Source organism: Melospiza georgiana, chromosome 4, assembly GCF_028018845.1.
Source record: "Melospiza georgiana isolate bMelGeo1 chromosome 4, bMelGeo1.pri, whole genome shotgun sequence".
Lineage (NCBI taxonomy): Eukaryota > Metazoa > Chordata > Aves > Passeriformes > Passerellidae > Melospiza > Melospiza georgiana.
The window spans coordinates 16,032,215-16,057,149 of record NC_080433.1 but is presented as its reverse complement, the minus strand read 5'-3'; the positions used below and the strand labels follow the sequence as shown (position 1 = coordinate 16,057,149).

At 42.0% G+C, this 24,935-nt stretch overlaps 1 protein-coding gene across 1 annotated transcript in view; it reads left to right on the top strand.

Moving 5' to 3' along the window:
• The window catches only part of TBXAS1 (thromboxane A synthase 1), a 227,801-nt gene that overhangs the window by 162,056 nt on the left and 40,810 nt on the right, over positions 1-24,935 (top strand). The window contains exon 9 of the mRNA XM_058022728.1: positions 12-320. Coding sequence (XP_057878711.1) covers positions 12-320 — 309 coding nt within the window. The remainder of the gene's footprint in view (positions 1-11; positions 321-24,935) is intronic.

Genomic DNA, 24,935 nt, shown 5'->3' with positions numbered 1-24,935 from the left:
TTGTTCTGCAGAGGCGCAGAGATTTTCTCCAGTGGATGCTTGACGCGGGCGACTCAGCCATGGCAGCCGGGTGTTCTGCTGTGCTCAGTCCATCTGCTGCTCCCAGACAGGATGAGGCGCCTCTGGCTGGCACAGCCCCATCTGAAAAGGCTCAGAAGATGCTGACAGAGGATGAGATAGCAGGCCAAGCTTTCCTGTTCCTGATTGCTGGCTATGAGACCACCACAAGCACGCTGTCCTTTGCCACCTACTTGCTGGCCACCAACCCAGAGTGCCAGGAGAAGGTGCTGCGGGAGGTCGATGAGTTCTCTGCAAAACATGTGAGTATGATGTGCTGCTCTGGGGCTTTGTGCAGGGAGCAAGGCAATGGAAATGTATCAACACAAGAGATGGCCTAGAAACTTTGTGTCATGGTGAATGCGTAACCTTTAAAAAGTATTTTACATTATTGAAATCAACCAGCTGTTGTCAGGCTCTAAAACTACACATATCTATTTTTTTCCTCTTGTACAAGTATTTCTACTGTTTTTGTGGTCAATTTTATTTACTGGGAGCATAAATAGTGGGAGCATAAATAGTGTCCTTACAAATCCTAAACTTCAAAGTTTTGTTTTAAATGTTCTTATTTTTTTTTCTTCTAGCAGCAGAATATATGTGTAAGCTTAAAAAAAAATAATGGTACCAAATTCTCTTATGTGTTCAAATGACTTCTCCACTATCTGTATTTACCAAGGGCATTTTTGTTTCCAGGAGCTGGAGTAAATATACTTGTTTCATTCATACAGGGCAGGCCTAATTGTGCCCTCATGTCTGGTGAGTTCAGCTGACTTCCTTAAGGCCTGCCAAGGTGTGAAGGTGCAACTTGGCCTGGGGTATGGGCAGTTTACTGGGTAATGCTGGGGGCAAGAGTTGCACACAGAACCCCCTGCTCTGCAGTCCCAAGGAAAATATGGGTAATCTCCTCATCAGTTCCTGAAAGCTGACAGCCTAGGAAACCAAAGGGGAACTGCTGGGAGAGCTATCTTATAGGCTGGGTGTGTGTTATCAGTCCTATGACATCTTTCTGTAGATAGACATGTGAAATAGTAAACATTTCCATGAAAGTGTGTAGAGATCTGAGTGCAATCAGTCATTGTCTGGCTGGTTCCTTAAGGATGTTCCACGTAGGAAGTCCTTGCATATGGCCATGTCTACAGGGACAAGAAGTGTCCTCCTGAAGGCAAAGACTCATCATCCAGCACAGGTGGCTGCTGGGTACACCCTCTAAGCACCTCAGTAGTTTATTCTGGGGTATTAAAGGCTAGCTCTGTGTGTGACAAATTTCCCTTACCAGCTGGTCTGGTCCAGTTCCAGTTAAAGGAGCCCTTGCTGTGCACTTGGAGACTGCAGAGTGAGTCAGTGCAAGAGGTTCACATGTGGGTGTGAGTCTGATTCAAGCTGGAGAACGAAATGGACCCTGGCTTGTGTATGGTCTGACTGAGCCTCCATTCACTATTAGTAATGTTTCAATAATAATCAATATTAGTAATGTTTCAATAATAATCAAATTCAAATGCCTAATTCTTGACTCTCTTGGTTCTCTGTGAATATTTTGTCAATAATTTCAGCTTTTGCACTGTCTAGGAGGGGTTATGAAGCTAGGGACACTTATGGCAGTGTCCCCAGTCAGTGTAGAGAGTTTGCACTCAAATTAATTTCTGCTCTGTACAAAATCTGTATGAGGCTCAACTCAAGCTGGTGTCCTCATCCCAAGCCATGCTGTCCCATGTCATATATTGATTGGAAGAACCTTTAAGTAAATTCCCTGTACTTTCTGAGTTATCAGGTTTAGCTTTAGATGGTGCATATATGGCCAAGGAGAAGAGAGGGAGAGAAGGATAATGATTCATCTACAGTCCTCAATAACAGGAAATTTGTAGATCTGATCTGTGCAGCCCCATCCTTCAGAAGATTTCCTTTTATAAACAGTTCATGATTTGGCAGAGGGGCAGGAGGGGGCAATACACTGCTCAAGGAGCCCATCCCAGAATAAGGAAAAGGGTGCAGCAGTTCAGTCCCCTCAGTGACTGCAATTAACTACTTTTAGCCTAGAAAATGAGATCTATGTGAACGGTTTGCGAGTTACGGGAGCAGAGCTATTTTAGAACTGGGTATATATAGATGCTGTGTTCAGTTGTCATGCAAGAGAGAGGAAGGGAGGGACACAGAAGCTACAGGCTCAGTTAGTTATCAAGTCAGTTGCTAAGAAATTTGATTAGGTTATTGCTTTGCTCTTATCAAGGTGCTCTGCAATTTTCACAAAGGAAGGGCTTTAGAAGGCCAAAATATGGGGAATGGTACAGTCAGATTGTTTTGACATGTAGTAGAAGACTGCTTTGATTTGCAGATATGCAAGTATCCAACACAGTACCCTCTTCAGCCAAATTTATACTCAGGTAATTATAACTGCAAAATGTCCTCTACCTTGTCCCCCTTCTGTCCTCCATCCATTTCAGTTGGCTGATGCAGCATGTTTTATTGCCCTAATCTGTGGTGTGGAGCTGCAGTCTGATTTTACAGCAGCTGCCGTGTATCATCCCAGAGATGATTGTACTTTGGTGGTGGACAGGGTGATTTATATACTCATTTACCAAAGTTTATAAAGACATGTGAGAGCCATCTGAGAAAAGGTGCTATAAATGACAGTCACAGCTCCAGCTTTTTGGCACACCAGTCAAAAACACAAAGCATGATGACCTTGTAATAGCCAGTAATAGAGCAAGGTTGGGCCATCTGGGCATACAGCAATATTTTGGTGGCTCAGGGTGTTGTACTTCAGGACACTCCTGCCTTTGCTGTGATCTTCATTTGTCTGTCTTGTGCAGTGGGTACATTGGGAGAGCATAAAGGGGATGGAGAAAGCTGAGTCAATGCTGGGTTAGAGATCCCTGGGCAGGCGTGGTGCAGGCTGCTGCAGTGTGGTGCAGAAACACAAAGCTAGGTGCTGCAAGTGTCTAGTCCCAGTGCTGGGAGTCAGATACCCAGAGGAGACAGGACCATGTTATCCTGCTCTGTTGTGTCCAGCCAAGTTTGTTTCAGAGCTGTCTTGGGAGGTCTCACTGCCAATCTCTTCCTCACAGCCTGTGGAGATGGCACTTCCAGGCAGGTGTCCTCAGAAAACAGTGTCTGAGTGAGTCATGGGTTGTCATCTTTTTACCTCCAGGACTATCCTCATCTGCTTGCTAAAGGACATTTTAGGTCTTTTCTTGACTGACAGCTCAGTGTTGAGGCTTCATGGTGTCTCTTTGCCTCAAAGTGAGAAGAGGCATCTGCCCCATTTTAGAGTCTGGCAGGAGAAGCCCCTGGCCTCAGTTATTGTAGAGGACAGGAAATTGCCCCCTTACCTCTATCTGGGTCTTTAGGGTTTAGGGAAAGGGCATGCAGAACTTTTCATCTCTGGGGAAGCAGAGAGACAAAATACTGAATGGTGATTACTTGTCACCACACACTGTATCTTCCCATACTACTTTTGAATCCCTGTGTGTGTTCCAACTGTATTGGAAAAGACAAGCATAATTCTTCTAACACACAAATAAAAATTCAAATTATAAAGACTTTGACCTGACCCTCTTCATAAATCCCTTGGGAGTGTAGTGTGTGCCCTGTGAAGGGCAATCTGCTAAAAATAAGATGCACCTATTTGCTGCAAGCTTGTTGCTGGGTGTGCAGCTTGCTTTGATACCATGAAAGCAAAATAAACAAGATGAAAAGAGAGTTAAATATGAACTAGTGGGGGCAGGACGCCTACCTCTGTGTCTGCATAAAATAATATTGCTTTCTGCAGAGACCACAGATCTGGGACAGCAGAGAGGGGTCAGATCCTCAGATGGGTTAAACTGGTGCATGTTTGTTATTAGTACAGGTATGGTGATATGCATCAGCTGAGAAGCTAGCCTGGTATGTACCAGTAAAGGAGGACATAGGGGAAAAAAAAAGAGAAAGGTTGCTATTTCAAGACCAGATTATTTTTGCAGCGTTTGTGGCTAACCATCCCTGAACTGTTAGAGGCTATACAGTTGTGAAAGAGATGTTTTTTTATCCACATTCACCAAGTGAGAAAGAATGCGCCCATGGTCTTCAACTCTCCTTTTCAGTCATAAATGATCCCTGTGCAGGGGTTTTAAAGAGCCCTTCACAAGAAATATTTAGGAACAGTTTTTGCACATGTGACTGATTATATCATTGTAAAAGCAAGTTGATTTTTGTTTGTCTGTGTGTGCGCTTAGCAAAACCATAGAAATCCTGGAGCACACACATTCATTTTGAGCATATGAACACTTGCTTCTGAGTGCCTCTGTGTGCTCTGAGCTGCTCTGTGTGTTTTGTCCTAAGCCTCAGAGCTTAGGGCATGAAAAATTGCATCTTCCATGCTGGGGATTCCCTTAATGTGAGGCCTCTCTTTTTTTCTCTATTCCCATTTTAGCATTTAAAAATGCTAAAATCTCTCTCTTCCTTGTCCCTGCTCTCAAGCCTGAATCATTGACAATTATAATTTATTTTTTTCTTGTGTTGTTGTTTTATTGGACTGCACAATTTTAGACCGGAAGAGTAATGTCACAAAACAGAGTGCAAAACCATAGGTGACCAAGCTGACTTCTCATAAGAAGTTATTTGTTACCCTGAGGTGGAATGTGGTGAGTGGGTGTAGGTATGTGCTCCTGATCTGTTGCAAAGTAAACACATCAGGTTAAACCAGTGAAACTAGGTCATTTTCTTGAGGGGGAAAAGCCAGCATGCTTGGGGCAGCTAAGGAGGGCAAAAGAGGTATGAGAATGGTCTTCTTGCAATAAGGAGATCCATACTTGATGGTGCAGAGCATAGAAAAGCCTGGAGCAAGAGCTCCCTGAATTCTAATTTCACCTTCAGGAATAATTTACTGCATATTCTCAGTAATAGACAGCCAAGCCTTGCATTAAGGAATGGGTAGACTTGGTGCTACAATTTTGGGGGATTTTTAGCTCATATCTATAAAAACATGACATTACTTAAAGAACCACAGAGAAAAACTTGCACTGAGCATTACAGAGCCTGAGATGTGTTGCTGCACTGATATGTGAGGCTCCAGGTCTGGTGAGGGACAGAGTAGCAGCTCACTGCTCCTTGCTGCTGATGCCTAGGAATACTTGCAGGAGCCCTGACAAAGGTGAGGGAGAGCACAGGAGTCAGGAGAAGTAAATAAAAGTGAATACATGAAAGAGCAGCTATTACCATAAACATCCATTGGAGGCTGCAAGACTAACTGTGTTTCCCATTCTATTTTAAAAAAGCTTTGTACTACTCTTACTTATCACTGCTTGATATGACATTTAGAAACATCAGTGTGAGAGGAATGAAGAATAGGATAAGACACAGCATGTCTCTACTGCATCAAATTTCCTATCCACACAAAGTACTAGTGTAACAATTCAGTGCTGGTGTGACTTATCAACATTTTCACCTCTGTCTAGAGTCTGTAAAGTTTAAAGAAACTTCAAGGTCCTGCCATACTGTCTCTCTATTTAAATGGAGACTTGGAGATTTTTCTTTGATATGAAGACATCTTCCTGTTCCTATAAAGACTTGGTTTTGTAAAGCTTTAGGACCTAGGAATATTTTCAATATGTTTTATTGAAAATATTGACCAGACTGTTTCATCTATACTTTCATGTCAAAAATATTGAATGATGCTACTCCAAAGTCATTGCAATCCATAGTTTTGATTATGAAACAATACTGATTAATTCCTTTTTAACTGTTCTGTGTAGTGAGTTGTGAATAGCCCAGGTTGAACGGGACTGATGCATAAACTCCTCATTTAGGATTGATAATTTTGGGGCTGTAATTCATCAGACATACTGGGTGTGGCAGTTGCTCATCTGGAGTTATTGTCTTCACTGACTTGAATGAAATTGTACTAAACTTTACACTGGCTTATGATTCTGTTCTTCACACTGAAAAGCTCCTTCACTAATACCTCTGCAGTCTAATGGAGATGCCTTCTTGAAAAGGGATTTTGCCATTTCAAAATTTTCCCTTCCCATAAAATTTCTAGAGCAGAGAGAGGTAGGACCATTTTTTCTGGTGTTTCTGTGCCTGATTGAGTGCTTTAGATTTTTAAGCAGTCTGTGCAGAGAGTCTCCTTGGTAGCACAGCCAGTTTTCTTTGAGCATTAGTGGAAATGAGAGGTGAAAGTCAGAGAGATGTCACTGTCAGGGAATTACTACAACAATTTGCATGAGTTTGGTGCCTTTCATGCAGTATCTCAAGGCTTTGTGCTCTCTGAAGCTCCCAACTACAGAGACTGAGCTTCACTGAGGAAATATTGCTGACAGTGAAGGCTTGCATTTATCAAGGGAGACTGAATTGTAAATAGTATGCAGAAAAAAAGTCTACAGAAGAGAGTTGCTGTTACACATGCATACACAGACACACACAAAACATACAGAGCCAGGAAGCACAAACAATATTGGTTGTTGTTGCTGTTTATTCTGTTGAATGAAATGACACTCTTTGATTGCTCTATTTGTTTAAGAAAGTGTTGCAGAGCCTCCCATCATTTATGAATGTCAGCTGTCAGCACTTTTTTTTTTTAAACAAATAGAGAAATGCTTTTAAACTTGTAGAGACTGAGTACTGTTAGATTCTGTTTCTGCAGTTCTTCATGCAGTTGCTCAGTGTCTGAAATCAGTTATTTATCTTAGTCCCATTGTGCTTCTGTACATACCAGTCAAAGGTTGCTAAGTTAGGAGAAGACAATAAGCCTTTCCCCACATTTCTCCTCTACTGTAAGTATCTGGAATATTTTGATTTGAAATGCAAGCTTTGGACTCAAGAGACCCAAAGTCACTTCTCTTGGACAGAGATTATTTTGACTTCTAACTCTTAAGGAATGTCAGCCACTTAAACACCTTTGAGACTCAGGGCTTTTTTATCTCTACATCTCGAGTCTCTGCTGTATAAAGAGAGGTATCATGAGAAAAGCCTTGAGTCCAAGCTTGCCAAGTGTTTGTCCACTTTGCTCCAAACCTGTTCCCAGGCTCAAATGCTGGGAGCAGGCACTGAGGTGGAAAAGCTTGGGCTCAGTTTTCTCACTGTGCAAACCTTAGAAGATATCTCTTTGCACAGGCTGCTTTCCACCCCAGGCACCCTCCCAGCAGAGAAGGCAGAGAAGGTGTCCTGGAGGCCTGGAAGATCCATGTTGCTTGTTCCTGTGCTTTGTAGGGCAGTCACAGTCACCCTTTGGCTGAAGCATCAGCAGCCAGGAGCTGCATGAGAGCAATTCTCCTTGCTTGCCTCGTGTTTGTAGTTCTTACACTGTACCTACAGATGCCTGCTCTTCAAAGGGGATAAAGACTTTCAAAGACAAATAAGCCTTTCTTGAGAGTCAGCCTATTTATGATGTGCAAAGAGTTGAGTTAAACAATTGGTAAGTCTGGTTTGGCTTTGCTTTTTTGGAAAGCCTACTGTTAGCTTATAGGAACAAATTCCACGTTTCAAACCCCGGTTATATCTTGACATTGTACTTCTTCCTTGACTTGTCCAAACCTTACTTCTTTCCTAGGAAAATCCTGTTCACAGCTGAGAATAGGTGATTCTATGTGGCCTGGGATGAGGTGTTGTTGAGATGATTAATGTACCTTTATTTCAAAGAACTTCTTGTTGTTGTTGACACTGCGGAGTTCATTTAACCCTTTTCACCCAAGAAAAAGAAATAAAGAGAAAAGAGAGAAAAAAACCCTTTTATTTTTCCATTTGTTCAGGCCTATCAGTCTCTTGTCCATGAAGACTAATTTGCCTTTTGCTTGCAGTGTCACATGTTGCTCCATGACTCTGCCTTATTGCTATTCTTGAGCAAAACTGAGTCTCAGGTAATGTATGCTAGAGAGGTACTCATTTTCACCCCTGAATTTTCTTGGTATTTTGTCATCCTCATAATAATTGACCCACTATCACTGCTGCAGGGTTCATGTTAAAGAATAAATTTTTCTACTGACATGGAACATTTAATGGCAAAGAGTTAATAATGCAGCACTTTAACTGTGATTAGACAGATTTCTTTAAAAAGAAAGTAAAGGGATGCATCTTCCATGTCTTTCTATTTCTTGTCCCCCTCCTTTCCCCCCTTACATTTCAGGATTTTATGGAGAAAAGAGTATATTTGCTTTTAATTTAAGGAAAAAATACCACTGCTGAGCAAGAAACTTGTTACAATTTTCTTCAGGATTCATCTCCCAACTGCCCCTGTATATGGTGATTAACAAGCTTCCTCCAGGGACAAAGTAAGCCAAATTAATATCAAAGCAATGTCCAATAAATTTTTATATTCATATCAGTGTTAATCTTTTAGCTGCAGATAGGTAACGTCATAGGGTGCAGGGTGGAACATTGTCACAGGTAGAATTGGTAGATCACATTTTTGCACTGGCAGTTGAGCCTTGTAGAAGGAAGCAAGGAGATAAGCTAAACCACAGAAAATATCACCACTGCTCCTCTCCATGACATTGGGAGGGACATTCTCTCACCAGGCAAGCCACATGGTAGGAAAAGAGGTGAACACGCCATGATTTCTCAGGAATGGGGATGCCTTCACAGGTGTAAGTGCCTGTTCTTTGAGTGGCAGCTTGTCTTTCCCTCGGGAGTTTTTCAATGTGAAGTAGGAGCCCAGAAAGATATTATACTATTTTTTTGTTTGTTTTGTCATGGAAGTTAGGCACTGAAAGTTTCCATAAGTTATGTGCTGCTGTATCATAAATACTTAGCAAAGAAAGAGACAGCTATCAATAGGCACAACCTCAATGCAAAAAAATTAGAAGAGCTAAACCATCTGGGTCTTGAAAGAACTTAAAAATGAGAGGAGGTGGCTTTGGACATCTGTGTCAGGACACCAGACTGTGTCTCAGCATTAGCAGCCAATTGCATTCATCAGGCAGGAACTTGTCCCCTGGGAAATATTAAATACTAAGCTAAGCAGAAAAGTATTTTCAAGCTGTATGTTAGTTAACATTCATTTGGGATGAGACCCCTCTGTGTCCCCAGACTGAAAGGCAGATTCTCTAGGGCATGAAGGTGTTGGCCCAGCCCTGGCATCCTCATCTGCTGCAGGAATCTCCACTGAACTCTCAGCTTCTGAGAGGCTTTCAAGACCAAGGGGTAAAATCTTGCTTTAACAGCATTTCACCTTGTAAGGACAAGATGTCTCTTGAGATTTCTGAAAGCAAGTGCCACTTTCATGATAGGGATTTTCCATGGGACCTTCTACAAGGACCTGTAGTGACAGGACAAGTGGCAATGACTTTAAACTGTAAGAGAGTAGATTTAGATGAGATTATTTACTCTGAGGATGGAGAGGCACTGGCACAGGTTGCCCAGAGCTGTGGATGCCTCATCCCTGAAAGTGTTCAAGACCAGGCTGCATGGAGTTCTGAGCAGCCTGGTGTAGTGGAAGATATCCCTGCTGATGGCAGGGGGGTTGGAATTAGATCAGCTTTAAGATCCTTTCCAAGCTAAACCATTGTATGATTCTATGGGCAAAGGAAGAGAAGGAGAAGTATTGGGGAACATAGATAAAATAAATCCTGTTTGTGCACCTGTGTTTGCATGAGAGAGAGAAGGAGGGAGAGAATAAATGATGACTGAAGAGAAGAAAGTCTTTCATCTGGAAGTTTCACACAAATTCCTGAATTGCAGGTATTAAAAGCATAAGGTGCAAAAGTTGAGCTGAGGAGAACACATGCTTAATTTATTAAGAAACAGCAAATCCCCAGCAGCAACCAAGAAGAAATTAAAATTGTATTCATCATATTCATAGCTTAAAAATGATCTTAGCTTATATGAATGTGAGGTCAAAATGGAATTTTTCCTCCAGGTATGTACATAAATTAGGAAGCATTAATAGGAAGCAACCAGTCCATTTATTTGTCAATAAGCATTTGAAGTGAAGGCTGAATGAGCTGGTGCCAGAAGGGAGTGGAAACTAGTTTGCATTTCATGATTATGTAAAGCAGTTTTTTGGTAGACTGAACTTCTTGTGACCTCCTCTCCCTTTTTTTTCCCCCTTTTTTACCACCCTGGCAGAACATATGTATTTAAATAATTTCTGTTTCTTATAATATAATTTTGCTATTTTTAATCAGCGTGAGATGGCTTTTGTATTGTTTGCCCTGCTTCATCTTATGCTTTTCTTTTAACATGGAAAGTAAGGAAAGGTGGTGTTTCTGGGTGTGCCCTCGCTCTAGAAATATGGTGGTCTTCCACCAGTGATATGAGTGAACATTTCCTCACTTAACCAGATTGAAAGATTGGTGCAAAGGGAGTAGTCAGGAAAACACAAAGGAATGTAGGAAACACATCCTGTCTGAAGACTGCTCCATTTCAAATGTATTGAATGGGTCAGGCTGGAAGGGACCACAGGGGGGGCTCTGGTCCAGCCCCCCTGCTCAAGCAGGACCATCCTAGAGCACGTGGCACAGGATTGTGTCCAGATGGTTTTTGAATATCTCCAGTGAGGGAGACTCCACACCCTCTCTGTGCAATCTGTTCCAGTACCTGGTCACCTGCACAGTAAAGAAATTCTTCCTCAAATTCAGGTGGCATTTCCTGTGCATCAGTTTCTGCCTATTCTCTTTGTTTTCCTTTTGTTATTGATGTATTTGAAAAAGCCTTTCTAGTTGTCCTTAACATTCTTGGCCTGATTTAATTTTGGCCCCCAGAATGGACTTTGGCCTTCCTTGTCTCTTTGCTACTTACTCTGATAACCTCTTTATATTCATTCTAAGTGGCTTGACCCTGGATCTCCTGTATATTTTCTGCTTGAGAAATGAAAAGAGTTCTATATTCATCCATGTGGGTCTCTTGCCCCCTTTGCACAATTTCTTGTTCATTCAGATGCATCATTCTTGAGCCTGGAGGAAGGGATCCTTGTAATGCCTCTTCCCTGTGGGGCCCATTCCCAAGGGATCTTTCCAAGAAGATGCCTGAAGAGGCTGAAGTTAACTGTCTGTGGTTGTAATCTTATTACTAACTAATTTGATGTCTGGTTTTCATAAGACAGAAGTTATGGCACTTCTCCAAAATCAAATCCTTTGAAGCAACAAAATCCAACCTGTGTGTCAGTGTAACTGGTCATGTTTTGAATGTTTTGGTCAGTGCCCCACAAGGGTTTCTATGCAAGCAGTAAGGCCAGAAATGGAATTTCACTGCTGCAGTAGCTGCTGGGATGGGCATTTGGGGCCTCAGTCAGGGGAGACTTCAAACTGTTCTACACTAGAAATGCCAGTTGTTTGTATGGACTGGAATGTTGGGCTTTTAACCAAGACTGAGTAGATAAATAGATGCTTGCATGTTTACCATCCTTAGTCAGGGCTCAGATGCAGTGAGACTGAGAGCTCAATTACTTTCTCAGTCCCAGGAATTATTCTCCCTGGCTGTCACTGAGGCATGGCACATTAAGCCATGGTGTGCAAACAATTCACTCTTTGGCCCCATTGACTCAGTGTTTTCCACCTGTATGGAAGCTGTGCTTTCAGAATTCAACAAAATATTGATATTATTTTATATGTAAAACATTCTGCTTTTACACACATCTTAAAAAATGGATTTCAGAAAAAGACTCTGTTAATAAGCAGGAGGGAAAAAAGATTTCATGTTTTTGTTTGTTTTTTAATGCTTTACATACTATCAGGTTTAAAAATGTAATACAATAAGATGATTTTGATCTTCTTCAATAGAGGTTTTGAATAAACTTTAATTTCTTCTTCGATACTCCTAGCTACACTTTAAATTTAAAGGAGAAAATCAAGAAGTCAAAAAGTTCTGAACACAGGGCTATTATCCACAAACCCTTGCTACTGTTGTTGATCTACATAAAGGAAAAAGGAAGAAACAAGATGTCAGAAAGTCAATGCATAGTGAACTGGAACAAAACACTTTTAAAAGCTTTATCTTTTTGGGACTTGTTTCATCCAAGTTCACGTGCACTACGGATACAATAAGAAGATGATTTTGTGCAGTCATGAGTTTAGATTTAATAGCTTGATAAGTAGAGAACTTTACAGAAAATTTCGAGGTGCTAATCTAACCTTGCTGTGCCTTTAATCTTTTGGCATTCTAGAGAGTGTAAAAAACAAAAGCTGACTGTTTTAATATCACAAAGTAGTCATGGAGAAAAATTTTCTCCATCAGAGCAGCTTTTAAATAAATTATTACATTTTTTTCCCCTTTGGTGAGGAAAAATAATGTAACATGGATTTAAGCAGAAGTGAATTTACTATGTCCTGCATCTTTCTCTCTTGTTAATTAGTAACAGTCAAACGCTCTTGTTCTGCAGACAGTGACTACAAAAAAAAGGATAAAGAACTTGGGAAAGATTCTAGAGCTGAGATAATTAGACAATTTATCATTCAGGGTAATTGGACTTTTACAAAGCAGCATTATTTACCATAGGTTTCCATTTCTTCTAACTGGTTGTGAAAAATACAGCTACGTTGATTGGGAAATGTTCTTAGTGCTTTCTTTTTCCAATATGCATTGTGCCAGGGACATTCAGTTCAAAGTGTGGTGTTCCTCCCAGTGATTTCTTTTCCCTCAGTGATCTTCAGAAGCAGCCTTCAGCTTCTAAAACCTCAAACCAAAATTAGATTAAAGTGCCCAGTATGGGGTCAGAAATGGGAGGGAAGGAGAGAGGGGTTTCCACTGGGGAATTTCCACTTAACAAACGAAAGCCTTTGCTTTGTTTCAAAGAAAAAATTGCAAAGGGGAGGCACATCTTAATCACATTGGTAGCCAGCTGAGATGTTTATGCTAATTTCCAAAGGTATGTAAGTATAGGAATCGGGGGGTCCAAAACTCCTGCCTCTCTAATGTGAAAAACACAAGCATTTAAGCACCACCAGCAGACAGCTCTGATGTTGTTTCAGCATCAGGGAAGATGGAGGAGTAGTCACAAGGGGTTACTTGAATTTCACTGCACAATTTTCAGGCTGTATGAATGCCCCTTCACCCAAAGGTGAGTTTTTTCCACTATTTTTTCTGAGGAGGAGGGTACAGCCACTCTTCAGCAGTTTTTTGAATTACAGCACTCTCCCAGCTTTGCGCTGTTCCCTTCCACTCTAGAGAAGTACATCTTCACAACCAGCTTTTCCTGTGATGTGTGTTCCAGAAATGTTCAAACTCCTTGGATTTCACCACCAAAGTCTCTGAATGTGTTGACCCCAAGGCTGGCTTTCTGCCAGACCCAGAGCATCACAAACAGCTCCAGCACATTTTGCTTTGAGCTGTGGGTACTTTTTGGTGCTGGCATCCAGTATTCAGATACATGTCACCAGGCTTTAGGGCAAGGAAATCAAGTTGTGGGAGAAGTTATTATTTAGAAGTGATCTTGCTCAACGTGCCTGGTAGAAACCAGCCAGCAGAGCTCCCTGCTGGGAGGAACATTCACTGGGGAAATTCGATGATGTTTAAAAGCATTTTACTCCCTGCCTGTGATAAATTCACAAATATGCACTGCCAGGCTGTCTTAGGTGGGTGCTGAAAACATGCTTTAAGTGGCACAGCTTGACACCAGTTGTATGGGTGTCTTCAGATAGTGTCACAGGTTGTGTTGTGCGGATTTTCCCCAACAGCTCGTTAATTTAAAACTTTTGTATGGGTTTGATACCTTCTGTAATAAGAAAGTCATGACTGCCAACAATTTTCTATGGAAATTTGAGGAGTAAAAAGTAGTAGTTACCTAAAATACTGCCTGTTGTCTGAGCAAGCTCAATGTAAGACAAAATGCACTATCTGGGTACAAACCAGGCATGCTTTATCCCTTGCCAAAGGAGCATTTGAACTCCCCTACTGAAAGGTGCACCTCTGTGGATGTGGCCATGTTGTCAGCTGAGAAAGATGCCAACATTTGTCAGATTTTGTGCCATGTCGTAATTTGCTGGCTGTTTACATTGCTCACCTGGGGTGAGCCGAGCTGCTGGCTGAAATTTCAAGGCTGTTTGGATTAGAGCCAAATATCTTTGAAGTGACCCTACTTATTTACAAGGGCTGTGCACACTCTCCTTTTGCCCATCCCAGCAGGAACTCAGCAGCAGGACGTGGCTCCTGCTCTCACAGCTCCATGGAGCAGCGTGGACTGTGGCAGTCCCTCACCAGACTGTGTTTGCTGCACTGAGACGGCGCCTGGTGCTTCTTTTCTCCTTTGTTTTCCTTTTCTGATTGTTTTACTTCTTCCCTGAACGCACAGCTCTGTGCAGAGCACTACCTTGACAAACCACTCTGCCCACAGGTGCTGTGCACAAAACCTTGCCAGTCACTTTGCACAGGGGCTGTAATCCTCCTGATCAGTCCCTCTGGATAAATATAACAAGCAGATAAGCTCCATTACAGAATCAAGTGGTTGCTTTACCTACAGGTTTCAATTATGTTTAACCTGAGCAGTAACTGTCACGCCACTGATTTTCTGTTCTTTAGATTTGGTAAGCTGGTACCACTTTAGCACAGCAGACTTGTCACAGCAGGAGCGAAGATACCATGTCTTTTCTAAATAGTCTAGGATATTTTAGCACTTTTCATTTGTTAACATCCAAATGGTACATAAATATTAACCTCTAAAAGTACCTAGAAGTCCTGTAATATTAATGGTCCTGTTTCTTCAGGAGGCACAGACAATTCAAAAGTTTTGTCTTAGGACATAGAGAATTTGTGGAATAGTATTTATATATTCTGGTTAACTTACGTCCCACGAGAAATTCTTTGCAAGATCATCTGATGTTTCTCCCATAGATATAAGTGAAAACACAGTGATTTTCATCAAAGATCCAAAATACAAAAGTCATCAGATCTACTGATGTGCACAGACTGAAGGATGCACATGCATCACCCTCTGCAAGGACAGAAACACAAAATGTTTTAAAGAGTACTTTGAGTACTTCCTATTAAGCGCATTCTTCTTCACTCTGCAGTGGGGGAAAAAGAGATATTGTCTGTGAATTCATTAAATGATACATATTAATTTTAGGAATTTGTTACTGTGCAGTGTAATATTGTGTAAAACCAAAGACACAGGACTTATTTGTATTAATTAATCAGTGTATCTGTTAAAAAATAAAATATAAAAGAAAACAACAAAAAAAACCAAAAAACCAAAACCCTCCCAAGTTGTTTTAATTAGGAGGCATAAAATGTCTTGCCTGACATCCTTGAAAATAAAGGATCCCAAGAAGAACAAGCAAAACAAATGCTTTAGTAATCTTGTTAATTGTTCTTGTTCCATTGTTGCAAGTTCTGGTGTTCTAGAAATGTTAGGCAAAACCTTGCTTAACATATTGTTTTCATATGACTCTGAAGGTTTCTACCTTTCGCTCTAATTAAACATATAAATCCTACAAACTCTATCCAGGGTAACTGCCAAGCCAGATTCTCAGTTTACATTTGTTTTCTCTTTCCTGTTCCTGTAATGGGAACGGACCATCAAGGTGTGTGTACATCAGCCTCATCCTTCACCTGCAGCAGGGTGATAACATTGCCTCATTTCTGCTGTTCTGTTTTAAAAAAGAGGGCTTCAACTGTGCTAAGGCCTGTTTCTGCTGCCTTGGTAGGACCTTAGAGAAACTGAGAATCAGGCTCCAAAAACACACCTCTTTGTTCTCACAGTCCAGTTATTTGATGGAAAGGAGCAATACTCTCATCATGTTGGCTAGGAGCACAAAGCAAGACCAGTTATTCAAAAAATGGTAAGAGAAAGACAAAGCAAAACATAACACACTCCATTAAGTTTTCCTCCTGTACTAATGGGAAGAGCATGGATGTTTTTGTCATGCTGTGTACTGAATTTACCATAAGAAAAGTAATCCATGCAAAATAATAGCTTTTCTGATAGAAGTTAAAGATGGAGTGGATACAATATTTTTGATTCTTTTTTTTTTTGTTCACACTACCTACTTTCATAATCTCTTTTGGACTGAAGCAGGAACCTTGATAGAGGAATGCAGATAATGTGATTAAATTTTGGGTCTTACCAGAGGTAAGTTTCACCTTGTGACATGGAGGTGCCTGTCATTTAGGAAATCTGCAAAGACTTGACCCAAAGCCTTGGGAGGAGGTTGTTTTGGTTCAGAGCCTAACTGAGAGCAGGGCTGTGCTTTTATAATCAATCAGGAGGCTGCTGTTGCTGGGCTCAGAGCTGCAGTTGTGCCATCAACCCCAGAGGAGCAGCTGCTCTGCTGCACACTCAGGCTGGTACTGAGGGGGAGTGAGAGGCACAGTAAATACACAGAGTAGCAGTAAATGACAAGAGGATATGATATGTAACATTACCCAGGCTCACTGTTTGCTTAGGCTGTGGAATGGTCTTTTAAATCAATCTTTTATTATCAGTGGAGCCGTAGCAGTGCACTTAAATGAGAGAACAATGCAAGGACACAGAGACTTGGTGCTAAGTGAACGTCCTACTTTCTTTCCTAGCTCTGATTTTACAAGAAAAACCACAGGTAGATCCAGGCCAAAACATTCAGATGTGAACTTTTTTAATGTTTGGTGACCTTTGAAATTGGGCTCTGTTTTGATCCCCATTGCTGCTGTATGGGTTCATCTCACCCCCAGTCCTGACATCCTGCATAAAAATAGTTGGGAACATGTCCTGCCCTCTTACCCGAATCTTTCTGGCAAAAATTTCTCATGAATTTAGCACAGTTTTGTTTAATCTCTTCTCCCAAGTTAATTATCCTTCTCCAAAATAAAGATTAGGATATTACCTGTAAACCACAGTGATCACCTGTTAGTGTTTTCTTGTATTAAAACTGTTTGTTCCTAAAATGATTTATATTTTAAAAATTTATTTATATATTTATTTTAGAAGTTGGACAGGATGTTTGCTTGCTTTCAGAAGTTCTCCTGTGGGTTTTTAACATCCTTTGGAAAAATGTGGGTATTAGAATTGCATAGAGCATTCTAAAAGCAATTTTCCACCAGTGTGAAATCTTACTGAGCTTATCTTACAGACCTGGTTTTGCTCAGTGTGCCCTTCAGGTTTCAAGTGTTGTAGTTGTTGCAGTTAAGTGTTTCTAAGCGTTGTTAGATCTTTTTGCTGATGTATTTATTCTCTGTTTCTATAGTTCTATAAATGCACTAAGAGAAAATAGATGGGAAGTGTTGCTCAAGTTGGGGGTTAAGGTTTTGTTGTATAGGAAAACATTGTTACCAGATCTTTTATCGAGTCAAAGCTAATTACCATAGTGGTTGCTTGAAACTGAATAGAAATCTAAATACTGTCCTTTGCATTTTTAGCATTTCAGGTTAAGGAAGTAATGATTTTAATCCCACTTACACTCAGACTTTGCAGAGAAATGTGGTCGCCATGAGACCCTTGCTGTGCACATGCAGATATACAAATTCTAAGCATTCTAAGCAAATTCTTTGCACTGGCAGACACTATCAAGCCCTCATGTGCATCTTTATGCATCTAAATATAAGTACACTTGTATATCCTTCAACACTGGACTATGCTATGAGATGATAATTATAGATAATTTTCGGTATCATTTTTGGAAGTACATTTTTTAAGCTTTTTGGAGAACAGGTTTAATTTCAATTAGTTGTCCAAAGGGTACAACTCTTTAGTGGCTCAGTACATCTTGTCTTCTCATCCAAATCTGCATTTCTGTCAGCAATGCAGTAATCAAACCAAGGTATGGGATTTTAACTCTTTGTTTCTGCACTGCAAGAGGCAAACAGAGAATCAAATAAACCCACATCCCCAGCTGGGGCAAGCAGGGTTCTCCACTGTGCTAAGAGATACTGGACTGAATGCTGGTCCAGCCAGTGAACACTAGAGATCTTAACTGGAGCTGCTTGAGTCTACTGCAGGGGGCAAAGCTGTAGAAAATGGATTTACATCCATTACAGGATGAGGCAGGAAACAGATCTCTAACCTAAAAGTCAAGCAGGGCTTGTAGACAGCCTGGATTTGGAGCAGGGAGAAGCAGAACCACCACAGGAACACTCAGAGCTGTTAAACCCACAGCAGGGGTAGGGCTGGACAATCACTAGTTAAAGGTAGTTAATTATTTAAGAAAAAAATTATGAAGCATAAAATATTCAAACTGCCTGTGCCTGATGCATGCCATTGCCACAATGGCACGTGCACCTGGGTTTTAAATTCTTGCCTGTTTACTACTTTTTTCTTTTAAAGTTTTTTTTTTTTTAACTAATGATGAGATAATATTATTTCTCAGACATTAATAATAAACAAAATATGGGTGAGAAATTTTGCTATTTACATCCTCCAGAGGAGATTATGTCTGCTTTCTTTAAAGTGAAAATAATTTACAAGGCTTCTTAGCTCTCTTGGAAATGAATAACTTACTAAGTGTTGCGATAATTGTGCAAAGAACCCGTTAGGTAGCAGAGTGTAGCTACAAAGTGACTGGGAAATTGGTGCCTTGAGTCAGAAATTAGCTGTTGCAGTTACCAGGCGTCATTCCAGATTAGCTGTGCCTGTCTGGTGGGCAGCTCCCGGGGCGCCGCGCGGGTGACTCACAGCGACCCACCGCGCTCAGGAGCTGGCCTGCCCCAGGTGCCCTAACTTAGAAACAAAGACAAAACAAAAATCAGGCTGTGCTGAGCAGTTCAGCCCACAGACAGGGTCTGCTGGAGAGCCAGCTCGTTGGAAATCTCAGTGGGAAATAAAACCTGCCTCCTGCAAAAGCTTGGGGATGGGTGAGCAGCTCACATACCCAGTGACGATTCTCGAGTACCTGGCACTCGCCTGAACTCTCTGTCGACATCTGTACACCTGCTTGTAGCAGGCAGAAGGCAACATTTCTCTGACTGTACCTAAAAATGGCAGTTCTCACAAAAAAGAAAAAAAAAAAAAAAAAGACTGTTAGTTGCGGTATCTTTGCCAAAACCCATTTACATGTTGGCTGCTTAAAGACCCATCTGCAGTGTGGATCGCCTGACACCGGTTCACTTCCTGTCCTAAATTGCTGAAAAATCCCAGTGCATAAAATGCTGGCGCCCTGTTCTTTTTATCAAACCCATGACCTTCTTCCTCCCCGAGTCTGCCCTGTGCACAGCTGTCTCGCCTTCCTGTGGCCTGCCCTTCTGGGTGCCTGTGATAGAGCTGGGTTGGCTGAGACCTCAGGACTTGGCCCTGCAGACACCACAGCTGGCCCTTCCCAGCTTCTCTGCTCGTCATGCAGTTTATAGTCACATTTCTGTTGTCATCATCTGAAGTCCTCACCCCTAATTGGGAACCTTTGCTGGGTATGCATGAGTAGTTTGAGTCACCTTGGGGAGCAGGGCTACGTGGATGTGGAGACACATGTTTTGAAAGTGCACTGAGATCCTTCAGGGTATATGTAAGCTTTATAAATGACTGATATTATAAATCCTGACTGCCTGATGGCAGGCACTAGAGTGGAACATTTTGTCATCAGTGCTTATTATCTCAAGATTCTTAATTAGTTTCATTGATAATTTTGTCGCACTTGAATGTTTCGAATGATTAAATATTTCAGTGCTTCTTTAGTGGCAAGTCTCTCCGTTGTGTACGGCAGGACATGGTGCTGACTCCAGACAGTCAGTGCTGCTCACTGCTCCTTTTGTAGTCCCTTGTGGGAGCTCCTCTCTGGCTGCTGAGGCTGGGTCTCATCAAGGCCAGTTACAGAACCCTGAGGTGGGGGATTTGGGGGTACCAGAAGGGGGAACAGTGGCAATGCCTAGTTTTTCCTCTCAGCTTAGAATGTGCTTTTTTTCCTCCGCTGCCTAGTCCACAGCTCAGCTGTCCCAGCTGAATGCACAGGAGTCGTTTGCCCTATTCCTGCAGAGAAAGATATTTCAGCTAGATGGGTTTCCCAGGTTTAAAGAATGATACCTGGAGGAGGCTGCCTGCAGTTTTCTTTCCATCTCCTTCACACTTGTGCTGATGGCAGCAGGTTCCCGTGCCGTGGATCAGTGCATCCCCCTTTTGCTTTTGCTGTGCACATCCTTGCCTCATGCCCACCCTCCTGGCCAGGGTGAGATGTGCCTCAGCATCTGCTGGGGGCCAGCACATGTTTGTGCAAACACACACATACCCCACAGCCAGGAGAGCACAGACCATGTGCTAATCCCTTGAGACACTAACCATTGCTTATTTCTAAGATATAACCTGTCCTGAATCAAGGATTTTCAGCACAGCATGTGGCATGTCTAGTACAAATAAAGAAAAAAAAAAAAAAACAAACACCAAAACCCTTTAAAATGCCATGTCTCATAACTATTTACTTGAGCCATAGGCCTGAATGCTGAATGTGTGTTATAAATTGATGTTAAAACTATTCAATTTGCTTCACAAGACAATTTGGCTGTTTGCCTTGAGACTTGTAAGAAGATAATGTTTTAAACCTGTGGTTGGGAGGTACAGTACATTCATATCATTGCTTTAATCAGATTATTGTTTTCATTTTTATTTTTTTCCCTTTTTAGACCAAGTTGCAGGGTTGTTGTTTTTTTTTTTCAGATCCTTGTTTCTTGAATGTTTCCCATAGGTGGAGTGTAATTAAACTCCAGTGGCATCTCCTCCTGCTGGGATTTAGGCTAGGGGACAGATCTTTAGGAAGCATAAAACAAGTAATGTGAAACCTTGTTAGAAGGTTTGCCAGTGAATTGGTTCTACTTAATTTACAAGCTGATAGTTTTGAAAATCTGCCCTTTTTCCTTTTATGAATTGCTTTCTAGAAATTGATAATTAATCATTTAAACATTGTGGGAGAGGGAGGAGCCTGTGAATCTTTTGTAGCTCTCACTCTGCTCGTGGGCTGAGAGTTCACATGTCAAGAAGCACTTTCTGTCTAAAAACCTGACTTTTACTTAAAGGAATTTGACAAGGAAGGCTGCACCCTGACAGCGTTGAGGATGAAAGGCTTTGAGCAATGGCAAGTGCAATGGACGGATACTGGAGCCCTCACCATGCTGGTGTGACAGTGACCTGTACCCTAGGAAGCTCCCCAGGCTGAGGATGTGGAGCAGCTCCTTTCTCAGCTGGGTCAGAGCTTGTTCCCCTCCATGCAGGCCTTGAGCTGCTTCTGTCTATTGAGGCTGTTCCCATGTTGTACCTCAGCTCCCTCCAGCTGCCAAAATGAAATAAAATACGAGACCTACTTCTCAGTTCTGGGGGTATAAATATGGAATAACCTTGTCAGCTCAGGGGTTTACTGTGCTGTAACCAGGAGGTGAATCTGTCCCCAGGTAATGCTTGACTAATGGCTATTGAAGGCAAAAGTGAAGTGATAAGAGTTTGGGATCAGTGCCTAGTGAGCTAATATCTATATTGCAAAACAAGCTGTGACATAACTTGGACTGCCTTTGGTGATCCTCCTGCCTTAGGATTTGAAATGTTCTCTTTGGAATCAGGGTAAGACCTGATGCTCCAGGATGTATTTCTCACCTGCCTGATATAATACTGCTTCCACTTCCTATATACTCTTGCAACAATGAAGTGAGTGTCCTTGCTTTTTGGTTGGCCACTCCTGCTGCTTGGATGTTGATGGTGGAGCAGATCTCTCATTCTGATAGAAAGAGAAGAATGTTGTTCTGTTCTCCTCACAGGGCAGGGACTGCAGTTGCAGAGACCTGAGATGGAAAGTAAGTTATCTTTTAGTAATCCTTTGGTAGGTGGTGGTGAGAGAAGCAGAACTAAGAGATTTTTTTAATACCAGCTAGAGAAAAGTATCCAGCATGGGATGTAATGGCTGGGGACAGTAGTGAGTCAAAAGCATTTTTAGTGGTTTATGTATTAACTCTCTCAACCTGCTTTTTTTGCACCATCTTTTTTTATCTATACCAATTGCTTTAGTATCTGGGTGTGGATATACGGGTGATTACCACACTGTTGTACTGTAAACAGAGTAGAAATCACCAGCAAGTCATTGCTGCCCCTTCTTCCCTCTGTTATCTGTCCTCACTTCCAAGCTCTGTACCTCATTTATGCTCCCCTTTGTATTTTTGATCAACACAACCTTTCATACATGAACGTGCTGGGCTCTGATCTGCTCCTAGTTTTGTGTCAGTCACATGTGGCAACAGAGTGATTACATAGGAGAGTAAGAAAAAAAAATGGAATGTTCCCCTAATTGCTGTAATCTGAAATCACACTCGCTCCAGAAATCACACATAATTTACACAAAATAAATACCAAACTTCAATATGGATAAAACAGTCCAGTCTGTGCATCTGTTTGCTGCTATTAGGAGTATTAGTTTTCAAGAGCAATCCATTATACCATGAAGTACCTTACTTTGTTAGACAAACAAGAAAACCCACACTTTTAATTTCCTGAAGCTTTTAATGGCATCACAGGATGCAGGTACTTGAGATACTGATACCTACAGCAGAGGGATGAAATGGCCATAGCTGCTTCTTATTGCTGGCCTGAAACCAGCAAAAACAGAGCTGAGCCATTTTAGGAGGATTTTACCAGCAAGGACATTTTTTGTAAGCACATCAGGTGCATGCACTTGGGCAATAAAGGCTATAGAAGAGAGAGAGGTCTGTGCTTTGAGTGCTCTGGATCCTCTATAACTGTGTGTTAAATTCAAAATAGCAGTCTAAAGAGTACCTTCATCAGCAGAGACTGCTAAAGGGGAGAATAAAGTGTTGTGGGAATTGACTGAGGCTCTGTCACCTCCTAGCTACAGTGTGTGGGGGCCGGGGAGGCTCCAGCATCAGCTGCTGAAGTACGGCAGGAGAAAGAGCAGCAGCCAGCCGGGGAGCCGGCTGCCCACCTCGCTGTGCAGCCAGAGATAAATTGCTGCAGCAAAATTGTGAGCAGTGTCTTGTAAAGAAAACAGAGGAGCTGCTCAGAGGTTGAGGAAGATGAGCTGTTTTTTAGGGCTGTCTGGAGCAAAGGGAGTTCAGGGTGTTCTGACATGTTCCAGCTGCAGCAAATGTACAAAATGGGGGCAAGCAGGCTCATCCACAGCCAGGCAATTATTATTATAATTTTATTATGAGTGGCTATACTTCGTGAATTGTCTCTTTCTCTTTGTGTACAGACTGTTTTTGTGGCATGTGCACGGTGTGGGGATGTTTCTGTGCAGATGAGGGGGTGAAGCCAGGGTTTGCTGCCATGCTTCTGCATCTTCTCTAACGATTGCTGTAAATTTGCCTTTTCCCTTTTTCATCTATGCAGCCAGCACTGAAATGAAATGTTCTTTGTGAAGAGAATATTGAAGAGCAGAAGGGAAAAAAGAGGGCATGGGTGTGCTTAATAAAAAAAAATTCTCTGCACTATTGCAGGTGCAGTTGATGCTGTTTAGAGCAGTCACTCATCTCACTCCAAATAAATAGTAATGACTGTTTCCTGTGACTGTGCTGTGAATCATACTCAGTCCATGCAGGGGAGTAGAAAATAAAGCTGCATGCAATCCACATGAGATGATGGCTCTTGTAATATTCAGCAGTTGGGCCTGGTTAGAAGCGTTTCATTATCTCAGAATTAAGAGAGAGCTTCCTGCTGTTGCAAAAGCTTGTTTATTCTTCTGCCTTCCCTGCCTTCCCTCCCTCTCTCCTTTCTTTGACATCTATCCCCTCTTCCTTTCTCCCATCTCTGAAATGTTGGCTTAATGTTTCTGAGCAAAACTGCAAGGTCAAATTAGGGACAGTGGCCCTGCAAGTACATTAGTAGTTCATAGCATGATTTTTGGCTTAATAGGAGGGCGCTTGAATTTTCTTTTATCTTTTGCCCTCTGCTTCTTTTCTTAGCTTATACTCAATATTTATCAAGAAGAAACAGAAGAAGTTGACCTTCTTTTCCATTTCTAGTGAACTACAGAGTTTTTCTCTTATCCTTGTCTTGCTCCAAAGTGATTCATTGGAAGTCTTTCAGTGAACTGCAGTTGCTGTTGTTACCTTAAGCCCCAGCAGAGACACCTGTAGCGAATAGGAGGTGCTCTGTGGGTGCAGGTCTGTTTGTGCTTTAGCTGGATGTTAGAGGTCAGCCAGCAAATGCATGGTGAAACCAGTCAGATTCCCTCCTTAAGTGGAGGGCTGAGCCAGAACTCCTTGCCTAGACCCTTCAGGAGGAGGGCAACAGTCAGAGCCTGCTGTTCTTCACCATCTCTGCAGAGTGGCAGTGTGGGGTGGGTAAATCTGTGTGAGGCTCGTGTGAAGCCACATCATGAGCTGCCTTTATAATTGCTGAATTACAAAGTGGTGGGGAAGGACAGCACTGCTTCAGAAGCTGTGGAGGGTAAGACACACACCAGTTCCCAAATTCACTGTATTTCCTGTTTGGAATAAGCATGGATAATGTGTCCCTGTGTGCTGTGCCTCGCTGCAGTCAGGGTTCCTGGGCCACCCCACTTGTGTGTGTCAGTTCCAGTCAGCAGAAGCAGCTGAAGGTCCATCTCAAAGCAGGTGTGATTCATGAAGCATCTTATCCCAAGAAGAGCTCTGATTCAGGTTTTCACATCTGGATGATGATTTTGATTCCTATGAGTGCAGAAGGCCCCTCCAACATGGCCCTGCTGTGCTTAGTGACCAGCACGTTCCCACTGAGGGGGTGCAGCCAGGCTCTTTACAGGGTATCCAATTCCAGCTCATAGCTGGAGTGATGGAGGGACCTGTGTGCTCCCTCCTGGCTCCTCTCCAGCAAGTTCTGAAGCTAAAGGAAGCGGTGTGATGCCTAAGGACACTGACTTACATGGACAGTGCCCTCCTGGAGGGTGAATCTGTGAATACTAATGAATTCATTAGACCTCCTAAAGCATCTCTGTTTCAATAGTGTTTGCCTCAGCAGCAGTCAAGATGGTTAAAAGGCAATTGCAGCCACTGAAATACGTAGCAAAACTATTATCAGAAGATGTCATTTTTCGTAAATGTCAGTATGTAGATTTTTTATGGAGATATGGTGACAGGTAGTGAATAATTTAACATAAATTTACATA